The 12,697-nt window shown below is 38.8% G+C and overlaps 1 protein-coding gene across 1 annotated transcript in view; it reads left to right on the top strand.

The window, feature by feature from the left end:
- GABRP (gamma-aminobutyric acid type A receptor subunit pi) overlaps positions 1-10,672 on the top strand; it is a 31,404-nt gene extending 20,732 nt beyond the window's left edge. Inside the window, exons 5-9 of the mRNA XM_088458902.1 lie at positions 162-244; positions 4,381-4,518; positions 5,807-5,959; positions 6,915-7,111; positions 10,356-10,672. Of these exons, the coding sequence (XP_088315028.1) occupies positions 162-244; positions 4,381-4,518; positions 5,807-5,959; positions 6,915-7,111; positions 10,356-10,634 (850 nt within the window). The 3' untranslated portion in view covers positions 10,635-10,672. The remainder of the gene's footprint in view (positions 1-161; positions 245-4,380; positions 4,519-5,806; positions 5,960-6,914; positions 7,112-10,355) is intronic.
- Positions 10,673-12,697: the final 2,025 nt, after the last annotated feature.

Here is a 12,697-nt window from a genome sequence, read left to right as displayed (position 1 = left end):
CTGCCACCGCCGTGCACCTGACCACTGTTGAATTACTCTTTAATACTTACACTTCCATTGTAAATACAGCATCATTGCTAACAGTAGTACCCACGATCACATTGCTTATCTCATTAATCACCAATGCTCATACTACAAATTAATACATATCCTCTCTTTAGAATCACTTCCACTGTGGCTTGCAATATGGATCTGACAAAATACCCCATGGATAGACAGACCTGCAAACTACAGCTAGAGAGCTGTAAGTATATTATCCAATGTATGTGTTTTTGAGTTACTGAGCTACTAAGCAATGGAACATTAGCAAAATTTGGAGAAACTAATTCTACTGCCTGATGATACGTGCATTAACTAAATAAATAATCACAATAGTTAGGCACATAACCACTTTACTTGAAAGAAAAACTTTCACATAGTGTAAATTGATAGATCTAGGAATAACGTACAACAATAAAATGACAGATAATGTAGAATAAGGACATGGGGAGAGGGTAGGGCAACTCACTATCCTGTGGTGCAAGTGCTGGAAAATGTTCGACACTCAATGAGCCTGAACAAAGGGTAAGGGCAAGCTAAAATGATCAGAGTCACTTAATGGACTTGGAGAGAAAGACAAGGAGCACAGGTGGCATGGATAGTTCTAAGGGAGAAAAAAGAGTAAAGAGGCCCATGACTATGAGACCTTGCATAGCAAGAGGTGGAAGGGGTGAGCACACTTGGCGAGAGACCAGATCAAGTGCAGAGAGATAAGTGCAGATTAGGAGAAGGGCTGGTAGATTGTAATGAAAAGGTGTGGTTTAAGTGCACATTTGAAGCTAGCGAGACTGATATAAAGTCTGACTAGGTGAGGAAGTGAAATCCAGAGGAGGGGGGAAGAGCAGGAAAAGTTTTGGAAGTAGGGGTGAGAAGAGGTAACCAGGGTGGAGGTGATGTAGAGATCAGCGGGAGGAGTGGAGGGAGCCAGGGCCGTAACTAGGGTAGTGCGACCAGTGCCATGGCACAGGGCACCGCAGGGCAGGTGGCGCTGTTTGAGCATGTTAATTTTCCTGTTTATCATCATTCTCATTTGTAGCTTCCTCTTCTTTTATCCCCAGTATCTCCTGGCCTCCCCTATCTCTTCCCTGGCCCTTCCCCATGAGGCCATGGCCCTTCTTATGTCCTTATTTAAAAATGTGGGGGGCGGTGAGGTGGCGCAAATGCTCCCTCTGGCACAGGGCACCAAAAAGTCTAGTTACGGCTCTGGAGGGAGCGGGAGTAGGTGTGGATTGAAAAGAGGTTGGAGATTTAGGAATGGGAGGAATTATTAATGGCTTTATAAGCAAGAATAAGAGCTTTGAACTGGACTCTAAGGAGGTTAAGGAGCCAGTGAAGCACGTTGCAGAGATGAGAGGCCAGAGAGTAACATGAGATAAACAGCAGTGTTCAGGATAGATTGAAGAGGAGAAAGTCAAGAAAAGGGGAGGCCAGAGTGGAGGAGGAAATTACCGTAGTCAAAGCAGGTGATGATGAGTGTGTGGAAGAGAGTCATTGGGCCGTATTCAATTTGAGGCGAAAACGTAATTTTCACCTGTGTCAATTATCCCCGTATTCAATTATCAAAGAAATTGCCGTTAAAAAAAGTATGCGGCAGGTGATTTCTTCATTGTGGGTGGTAGCGGCAGGTGTATTTTTGAAGAACTTAGAAAAAACATTTTAGGGACTTAAAAATATGCTTGCACCCATTTTCATGTACCCCAAATGTGATGGCCATAGTTATTTTTCCCCAAAAAAATTTCTAAATTCTATTCTTCATCTGCTCTTCACAGGCGCATTTATGCACCTGCCGCGGCTATGTAAAAACCCCGACTTCCCTTCAGCATGCCAATTCGGGGGTACCCATAGTGATCCCCCATGTCAGGACAACTTTAGGGGGTGCTAGGATGAATTCCCAAAAATTGACCGGACTTTTTGCCACTTACCTTTCTGCCACGTCCTGATTCCGCAGCTTCTGAATTGAATACGGGGATAAGCGGGCACGTGCCCAATACTTTATCCTCTGTCGAACCTTCAATGTGGTGCGAAAAGTCCGGCATGCGAAAATCCCAGACTTTTAGCACCTAATTGAATATGGCCCTTAGTGTCATAAGGGGTGAGAAAGAGCCTGATCCTATATATTCTGCAGAGATGGAAACAGCAGGAGAGAGAGAGATTTTGAATGCTATGGGTTAAGGGGAGGAGAAAATTGAGGATGACACCCAGGCAACAGACTTGAAGTAAAAAGATAGTGGGGATATTAAGGGGCTTTGGATGGAGGGAAGACAATGAGTTTAGTTTTGGTCATGTTTAGTTTGACAAAGTGCTGGGACATCCAGGACCAGATGTCAAAGAGGCAGGAAGAGACACAAGAGAGAATGGAGGGATAGAGGTTAGGAAATTAGAGGTATATTTGAATAGCATTAGCATAGTAGTAGTATTGGAGACCAAAGGTGCTGATTAGGTTTTCAAGAAATGGGGTATAAAGGGAGAAGAGAAGGAGGACAAGGGCACATTAGGGACACTACCAGGTAAAGGGGGGTATAGAATCAGAGATAGACACAGAAAGGAATGGATAAAGAGAAAAAAAGAAAACCAGGAGAGGATAGACTCACAGAGACTAATGGAATGGAGGGTCTGAAGAGAAGAAGGTGATCAATAGTGTCAAAGGTGGCAGACAGATCTTAGTAGATGAGAATTTAGAAATGACTATTGGCTTTTGCAGTGAGAAAGTCATTGATAACCTTGATGAGGGCAGATTCTTTGGAGGGGAAAGAACAGGAATCATATTGAAGAGGGTCAAGTAGAGAGTGAGAGGAGAGGAATGTGGTGAGCCAGAAATATACAATCCATCCTAGTAGCTTAGAGGCATAGGGGAGAAGAGAAATAATGCAGTAATTATAGTGAAGGAATCTTGGTCACATGAGGTTTTTTAAGAATGGGTGAGACAAGGGTATGCTTGAAGGATAAGGGAAATAGCTAGGGCAATGGAGTTAAGGGTTTGGTTTTGGGTGGAGTTGTAGAGGGAGACAGCTTGTTCAGGGCAAGAGATGGTGGAGAAAGGAAAGAGTCCAGTGAGGAGAAGGAAAAGGAAGGTTCAATTGCATCAATAGCAACCTTGGGCCAGGGCTGGTGAAGAAAGATGCTAAGGGAGAGAAGACTATGGCCAGAGAGAAGTAAGGGGAGAGTTAATGAAGTCAGACCTGACAAAATAGTGGAAGAAGACTAGATCCAGGATGTCACTGCTGGAATGGAAGGGGGTGGAGATCCATTTACTGAGATCAAAAGAGGAAGAGACAGAGAGTATTTTTGAAGCATTAGCATCTGTGGAATTGTCAAGTGGTATATTAAATTATTAAAGGATATTTTAGAATAAGGGATGGAAGGTCAGGGTACAGAAAATGAGACAAAGCTATCTAGGAATAAGGTTGGGGGTGGTACTGGAGATGACTTCAACAAAAGGGTAGAAGAGATGGATTGAGTGGATCTCAAATGGGAAAAACAAGAGATAGGACGCACAGGGTAGAAGATGAAATGTGCAGCAGGGGAGAGAAGGATAACCACACCACTGTCTTGCCGATCATAAGGACGAGGGGTGTCCAAGAGAGAGACCACCGAATGAGAGATAGCAGGGGAAGTGATTATGATGAGCCTTTCCAATTTTCAATGTGCCTAAATAGAATATAGCAATGTCAATAAGGAGCCCTCATTAGTCTGTGTAACATGCACATTGCCTTATATATGAAGAGTTTTCCTTCTTATGTTGCATGCTATTCAAAAACTGTACTAATCAACCAATTAAAAGAAGTCATCTTTAGGAATTATTTGCCAGTTATTTTGTTTTTAATACGCATTACATTAAAAAGTTAGGAGCTGAGTGGCTGGCAGTTTATCACTTTTCCATTTATCACTTTCCAGAGCTTAGTACATCTCCCCCAACATCTGGAATAAACAAGAGGTATTTAGCATATATTTTGATGAGATTGTAAAAGTCCCCTCTACCATGTGACCTCCACTTACACTTCAGTTCTATTACAGTGCTTGTTGGTACCGGGCTATACGTTACTCTAATTATTATTATTATTATTATTAAAAGCATCTATAAAAACATACTAGTTCTCAAAGAAGTTCTAAAAAAATAGAGAGAAAAACAAAATGCTACTGTTTGGGGAAGATTTCTGCATAGTGTGACCGTGATAGGCACTGCTAAATAATTTAGCGACGAAGAAAATTCCAGGGCAGTGTGGGTAAGGGTGGGTTCCCATATATGTATTTTAGGCATAGCCATAATGGGGAAAAAAACATATATGTATATAGTAAATAGCAATATATTTGATTCTGATACCGATATATTTTTTCTTCTAGGGGGCTATACTGTCAAGGACCTTACATATACCTGGATGAGAGGAAATGATTCAGTACGTGGCATTAATACTTTGCAACTTGCTCAATACACAGTTGAGAAATATTACACTACAGTCACCACTGGAAAGGATGAAACTGGTAATGCTGGTTATTATAGCTTCTTCAAAACTTTTGTTATTTATAAATAAATCATATTAAGTTTTATATATAAATTTAATGTATATAATATCATGGTTGTTTAAGAAACAGGACATACAGTAATGCATATAGTGCATACAATATAACAAATAAATATAGACAGCAGGTGGAGACATATCCCAACTATTGAAATAGGAGGGAGCAACGGATGAATTGCTGCTTCATGAAAGGACAATGAAAAGTGTAAACGTCCTTCACCTTACATCACATTATGTCACGTTTATCAGTACTCCAGCAGCTGCAGTCTTTTTTAGTACAGTATATAGCCTTATTAGGAGACACACTGTAGAGACAAGCAATTGTAGATATACTGCAACACAATGCATTTATACTAATATAAAAAGTTACATATAGCGTACTGAATTTCTATATTTACTAAAAGTATTCAGACAATGTTGAAGCATTTTATAAGATATAATAATGTGGTTTTGTATTGTGTGATGGCTCCACTATAAGAGACATATTTTTTGTATGTGTTATAGGGGCTGATACTGATTTGTTAGCAAACTGGACACAAATTACTCGCAAAAAAAAAAATTGCCCGCAAAAACAACTTATTTCAGCCCATATGCAAAGCTCAAAATTTGTTCCATTCGGCAATAGTAGCATTTGCACTTGTGCACACTTACAGAACATCTCATTTGTCTCCATGTTGTAAACAATTTGTTTTATGACCAACACATCCATTTGCTATTATCAACTAAACCACCAAAACCTTAATAATAAAGCAGAAACAAGTCCATCATCTTGTGTATGGAACCAAAAAGTTTTGCTTAAACCATACACAAATGTGAACCCTGTAATATATGCACTAGCAATGAATAAATCAGTATCAGCAGAACACATATTTGCCTACTTTCTTGAAACATTGAGGAGACTCCTGAATCTCAGGGTGGCTCTCCCTGATGCCCGCTAAGGTAGGCATGTCTATCAGAGACGGGATCCTTGATGTGCGATCATGAAAATATGCTCCGGCACTGCCCAGTTGGCTGTACAACATCTAAACAGCCAATCACAAGTAGTTTGCTTGTTCTGGAAGCTGTCATCTTCATGCAATATTTGTACCTGTCCCTGAGCATCTGCATACACAGTAATACAGCTTTCTCAGATATGAATGTGTCTCTATCCCGTTCAGAAATGGCGCATAACACATACCATGTCAGCTAGTAGTGCATCAGCCCCATTGTGTTTTAACTGTTAGCATTAAACAGTGTTTTCTTTTCCAAAGGTACTTACCCAAGGCTTATTTTATATTTTGTGCTGAAAAGGAACATTATATACTTCATTTTGGAAACCTATATTCCATCATCTTTATTGGTTATCCTATCTTGGATATCTTTTTGGATTTCCAGAACTTCTGTTCCTGCAAGGACATGCTTTGGTAAGAGAATGGATAATGCATAAAATCACACAGATGTAAATGTATTATAATTGTGCGCTTCTACTTCGTATTCTACATATTTATAGTTACAATAACTAGAGATGTGCGCCGACCCTTGTGTTTTGGTTTTGGTTTTGGATCTGGATTCATCTTCATGTTTTGGTTTTGCAAAACCACCCTCAAATGTTTTGGTTTTGGTGTTAGAGATGTGCGGTCCAGTTCTCCAGAAATTTGAATCCACACGAATTTCATGATTCCGTACAGATCCGAGTCGCTGTTCTGATCTACTGAGGAGATCTGGACAGATCCGAGTCAAATTTGGAATTCAGATTTTAAATCCAAATTAATCCGAAATACAGATTTTAAATCCAAATTTCAGGTTTTGGATTGCAAAAATTACATGATTTTAGCTGTTTTAAAAACCAAAACATTATCTCACTGATATGTGCAGGCTGCTAGCTCGGGAGAGATTTGCAGAGAGAAAACATTGCAATCTTGGATGAGTAATCTCCTGCAAACGAGATACTTCGGAGAGATATCTCGTTCTGCTTCACCATCGGCCTACTCGTTTAGCCTCAAATCGCCTGTTGGTAAATTTGGTAAAAAAAAAAGGGATTAAATCACCCGAGTTTTGGCGAGTACCAGCAAGATAAATCACTTTGAAAATCGGGACCATCTCGAATCTTAGTAAATTTACCCCTAAGTCTCACAGTGATATTAGAGTATTATACAGAAATGTTAGTTATTGTGATTAGTACTGTATGTCTTTAGTGTTTAACGTGCTCCTGCATTCTATTGCTATAAACAATTTTATAATTATGTTTCATTTTCTTTTTGAAAATCTCTCTTAAATTTATTACTATATATGATTGCCTCCAAAACAGTATATCATGGTTTAAAAAAACAATTCTCTATATTTTATTACTAAATATGTATCTTCGTTATTTCATTTCAGGGGTCACAACTGTGCTAGCCATGACCACAATTTTGATGGGTTCTCGGTCAACATTTCCTACAGCCAATTGTTTTATAAAAGCCATTGATGTTTACCTCGGAATCTGCTTCACTTTTGTTTTTGGTGCATTATTAGAATATGCAATTGCTCATTATTGCACTGAACAGTATAGCATAAGAAACTCAAGTGAAAAAAAGGTAAGATAAAGGTAGACAAACATTGTAGTTATTCTATTCACATAATAGTACTGTAACTGTAGTAGAAAGAGATTTTTCTAGACTAGCAGCACAATTCAGTGTCCAATTGTCATGATCTATGTGTGTGGATTACGCAGCCGTAACCACAGACACACAAATTCTTCTATGTGAGTGTGGCTAGGTAAGAGGCATGTTACGAGTTTAGTATATGCCATAAATGACACCCAGTCACACCACAACAGAACCTACTCCATCTCACTGGCACAGTATACTCCCTAGCACAACAGCAAAAATGACATACATGTTATATTTTATATATTGGCATAAGCCCCCTAGACATGATCTCTGAGGCATCTTGTCCATTAGAATTACCTTTCATCTACTGTGTGTGGTCCAAAGAGAGGAGGAGGCATGTGGGTGTGGTGTGGGGTGATCTTCATGAATTGCATCATCGTTGACTCGCCCCTTGTGATGTTTTCCTGAAATTCCAACTTTGTAATGCTAGGAGCAGGGCTATGATGAAGCAATAATAGCAAATTGCATCATCATGCCCCATATCCTAACCAGTAGGATGCGGGAAAGTTGCTCACTTTCCCTGGAGCTGAGAGAGACTCCCCAATGTGGAAGTCTCCTGGAAGTCCTGGAAGAGCCGGCAAGTATGGTGTCACCTAACATTACCATAACTTAAAGTTCCTGGAAGCTCCTGAAACTTTGAATACTTTTTTCTTACACTACTAGTACTAGTCCCTTGGAGGACTTTTAACGCACATTGGGAAAGTGATTAATTCATTAGGTAGAGATGTGCGCAGACCCCGTGTTTTGGTTTTGGCAAAACCACCTTCAAATGTTATGATTTTGGCAAAACCAGCCTCAAGCATTTTGGGTCAGATTTAGTTTTGGATTTCTTTAAAATTGATAAAAACAGCTAAAATTATTTTAACCAGTTTACATACAGTCAAAAACCAGAGATTTGGATTTTAAATCCAAGTTCCAAACTTACAGAGGACCAGTGCCTCGACAAGGGTCTACTCAGAACCCCAAAAGTGATCCACGCCGGTACTCGACTGGACTTGGAACTCCACAGTTCAGGTTTATCATTAGCACACAGCACATGTGCAGCTATTGATCTATAGCTGCATCCAAAGTCATCTTCATCAACTTCTTCCACAGACTAAGCATTTTTAATGGGTCAGGAAAGAAGCTGATAATGACTGATGTCTCTGTCTCCTTCTTTTTAAAAGTAAATAAAGAAGTATTTTTTTTAGATTTAAACAAGAATGCCTCCCTTCCCTAAAATCTATAAGCAGCTCCAATGCTAGACAGTCTGAGTTGATTACCACTAAAACATAGAGAAAATGAGCATAGGTTCCAATTTTTAGGGGAGATTTATCAAAGCTTGGAGAGAGATAAAGTGGAGAGAGATAAAGTACCAACCAATCAGCTTCTGTCATTTTTCAAACAGCCTGTAAAATGAGAGTTATTGCTCCTCAAACTTTGATAAGTCTTCATAAAAGTAAATGAGCACTAATTAATACAGTGGCACCTGTAAAGGAAAAAATAGGGTTCTTAAAGGCATACATTTTTAAGTATTTTTTGTTTACAGCTCTTTTGAGAATAATGGGTGGAGTCTGGCTTCAATATGCTGAGACCCGTTATTACCCTATAGATGGTGAGCTCTGTCCCTAGCTAACCCTACCTTGTGATTCTGGATGTTGGCGAGAAGTCTGCTCCACTTCACGGAGTACTTGGATGGGCAGCCGGGTGAGCCCTGCCATTAGATGGTTCTGGCTGACTTCTTGTCAGTGCTGCGGCTTCAGCTGCAGACAGCTCCGTTGTGACTGGCCTAGCAGGCTAATGTTGATGACATCACTGGGTCACTCAGCGAGTAAATAGTGCGGCTTGATTGCAGTAGTGCCGTGGACTTCCACACTGGCCTCCAACGCGTTTCGTGCACCTGTTCAGTGAGGGTTAGACCCTTTCTGGAGAGTAGGATCCTGTAACAAAAATGAGCAGGACCCCCTTTCCTATCTCCTGCTCCTTAATAAGCAGCACTGACTCTCTGGGCTGTGGGTGCCGGGTATGGTGAAAAACAGGAAATCAGGTCCCCCAGTGGTTCCAGTAAAATGGTGAACAGGGTACTTTGATCCCTGCCTTATTATACTAATATATAATACATTAGTAAATAAAACATAAACATGTGGGTTAAACTTTATTATTTAATAAATAGAGCACGTAAGTATATTAGGAGGTGTATATATTGCACCCAGTAAAGTGTAGGTGCACGTACACATTTATAATGACTAGTAATAAAGCAGATGCATACACTGCACATGTAGAGGTAAGTGCATCTTCAGATACGTACAGCTTAGCACTAGTCCACTTTACATTTGCGCAATGTCCAACCATTTTACTTCTGATTCTGCATTGGACCTAAAGTGTACAGAATTTCATAATTCCATATAAATAAACAATGATAACAACAGTATTAAAGATTTCCAAAGCACACAGGCTGAATTATAAGGCATTCTCTTCATTTGCAATTTCTGCAGTAAGATACTTTATCCAACATAATTGCATCTGCATTCCAATGTGCTCGTACAGTATGTATCTATGGTGGAAATGTATCTAAGCTTGGAGAGAGATGAGGTGAAAAGAAATATAGTATCAAAACTTGGAGAAAGATAAAGTACAAACTAACCAGCCTCTAACTGTCATTTTACAGGCTGTGCTAGAAAAATGTCATAAGCTAATTGGTTGGTACTTTTATTTATTACCAGTTATATATATAGTGCACACATATTCTGCAGCACTTTACAGAGAATATTTGCCTATTCACATCAGTCCCTGCCGCAGTGGAGCTTACAATCTATATTCCCTACCACATGCTCACACACTTACACAACAGGGTCCATTTTTTTTTTTCGTTGGGAGCCAATTAACCTACCAGTATATTTTTGGAGTGGGGGAGGAAACCTGAGTAACCGGAGGAAATCCACTCAAGCACAGGAAGAATATACAAACTCCACAGTTAGGGCCATAGTGGGAACAGAACCCACGACAATGCTAACATTTAACCATCTGTGCTGCCCTTTTGGTACTTTAGCTTTGTCCAAGATTTGATAAATCTCCCCCTAATTTAGTAAGGTAAGTCAACTTTGTTTATCTGATTGAAGTACCCAATTAACATTTCTATTATACTATTATATATAATTTTATGTAACCTTTTGCGTTTGCTCTATTTTAGAATTCACCTGAAGGACAAGAAGAAAATGTTGTTATTCCCATCAATCTGGTCAGAAAGAACAGTCAAATAGAAAACAATATGGCAGAGACTGATGAAAATAAATTAAAAACAAACATAAAATTAAGATATTGGTTTAAAATCCAAGAAAAATTTGACACATTTATTGATTTATTTTCAGTGAAAAACCCTGAAAACATTGATCGTTATTCAAGAATTGTTTTTCCTCTAATATTTCTGATCATTAATTTATTCTACTGGTGTTACTATCTTTATTTTTAATGTAGTGGTTTTTTAAAAAAATATACATTAGTTGAAGACTATGCAGACTTTATGGTTGCAAAGCCTAAACTTTATTAATTTTCAAAGTATAAACAGTATTTTTCTACTTACATGTTAATTTAACAGATACATTTTTATTTTTAAATAAAATTCCCCAAAAACTAGGAAAAGTCAGCATCTAAATAAATGAAATAATTTATATTGTTCCTAATATTCGGTATGAAGGATTGCTATCATTTTACTGCAAGATACTTATGTAAAAGTTACAGATGTGTCCTCATACACCTAGCCTCATTAGGCCATATGGCGCCAAATGCCTGGCACGACTGGACTGCTCTGAAAGGTATAGTGTAGCATCTTTTTCTTACAAAGTTGCATCCTATTTATATTGCAGAGGCAGTGAACACCACTCAAAGTGAACTACAGACACTGGGCTGTATATTTAACTGCACAGGAAATAGTTTTATACAAATACAAAGTTGCAGATGAAGCACAATAGGACTTGCAATGAGAAATAGCCGCAGACGCTGAATTGTAGCACTTCATATACAGATTCAGGCTCGTTCGCACACAGCTGTACAAATGTCGCACATATATTTTATCAGTGCAGTCTAGCGAAGTAGTTTTGTCACTTGCAGTTGGTTTATTTGTGCGAATAAGATGCACATTTAGAGCAAAACAGACACGTGGCATGGCTTAGTCACCCGGGACCTGGTGCACCGAGAGGGTTTGTTCGGTGCGACTGAAGCCACCGACACACACAGTGTATGATTTAATATAGGCGAATCAACAATTTATACATATTTTAAACACGAAATGTTTTCTTATTAACCAAACATTTCCAATCAAGCAGGCATGAAGTTTACAGACTGGCATGAATTCCAATAAACACTGGAGAATGCCTTGTTTATAATAATAATAATAATAATAATAATAGTAAACCTGTTAATCTTGTCTATAAGAATTTGTGCATTTAAGTATAACAGAAATAATATGTCAATATCTGTCAAGAAGGGCACTTTGAGGGCAACTGCCCATCGCTGGAGAGTAATCTCAAATAATAGCAATACAGTATGCATTGTGGGAATTTCATGCCAAGCAGATCAGGGAAGCACTTTATCTTGACTCTGGTGATTTTGCCACCAAGCATCCTGAAGCCATAACTCTAGCATTCATAGATGTGCAGTACATAATGCAGGTACTAGTAGATGTTTTTAACAGAGGATGGTATCTATGGAAGGTGCTAATGAACCAGGAAACCCAGTTCATGAGAGTGGTACTGTAAACATTATGGGAGAACCACAGAGTTAGGGTGTTTAATTATTGTCATAACCACCCACAAACTAATGGATTTTGTGAGTGACCTGAAGGCTCTATTACAAGCATACTGTATGTACATTGGATTTGGAGCAGGCCCTTTAGGTACACTTTTTTACTTACAGATATATGCCCCAGGGGTCAAACAAAGAGAGAGACAGCCTCTCTATTACACCCAGCTAAATTCTATACAGCCAGCCCCCAATTTAAATTGACCAATCCTATTGCTCAAGCCTAACAGAACCAACTACAACTTAATCCCATGTGTCCTGCAGGACCTTGGAGTGCACAAACCTGGAAGTTTATGACACCTGTCATATAAAATGTAATCCGTGCTCTAGAAAAAAAATATATAATATAAATTATGGCCCTAGGGAAAATGTGCAAACATTGAAACATCAGACTGAACAGGTTCTCCTCTTTTCTTTGATTAAATCTCTGAGTGCCGCCAAAATTGTATGTATATATAGCTGTATACATTTTAAAAAACTGAATAATCTTAGCCTAAATTGCCCAATGCAGTAATGAGGACTGTTTTCTTGTTATAAATTCCGAACCATCACCAATCAAAAAAGAAATCTAATGGAAAGACACAAATAGTGTAATATGTTTACTTTTGGAATTAGCAAAACCACTAAGGGGGAGATTTAATAAAGCTTGGGGGGAGATAAAATTGGAGACAAATAGCACCAACCAATCAGCTAAAAGATGTAAACCATAAACTTCTTAAAAAATACATAACTAAA

This window comes from Taudactylus pleione, unplaced genomic scaffold (genome assembly GCF_031769625.1).
Source record: "Taudactylus pleione unplaced genomic scaffold, aTauple2 ptg000864l, whole genome shotgun sequence".
Classification (NCBI taxonomy): Eukaryota; Metazoa; Chordata; class Amphibia; order Anura; family Myobatrachidae; genus Taudactylus; species Taudactylus pleione.
Note: the sequence above shows the minus strand (reverse complement) of the source record. Positions and strands in the feature narration are given on the sequence as shown.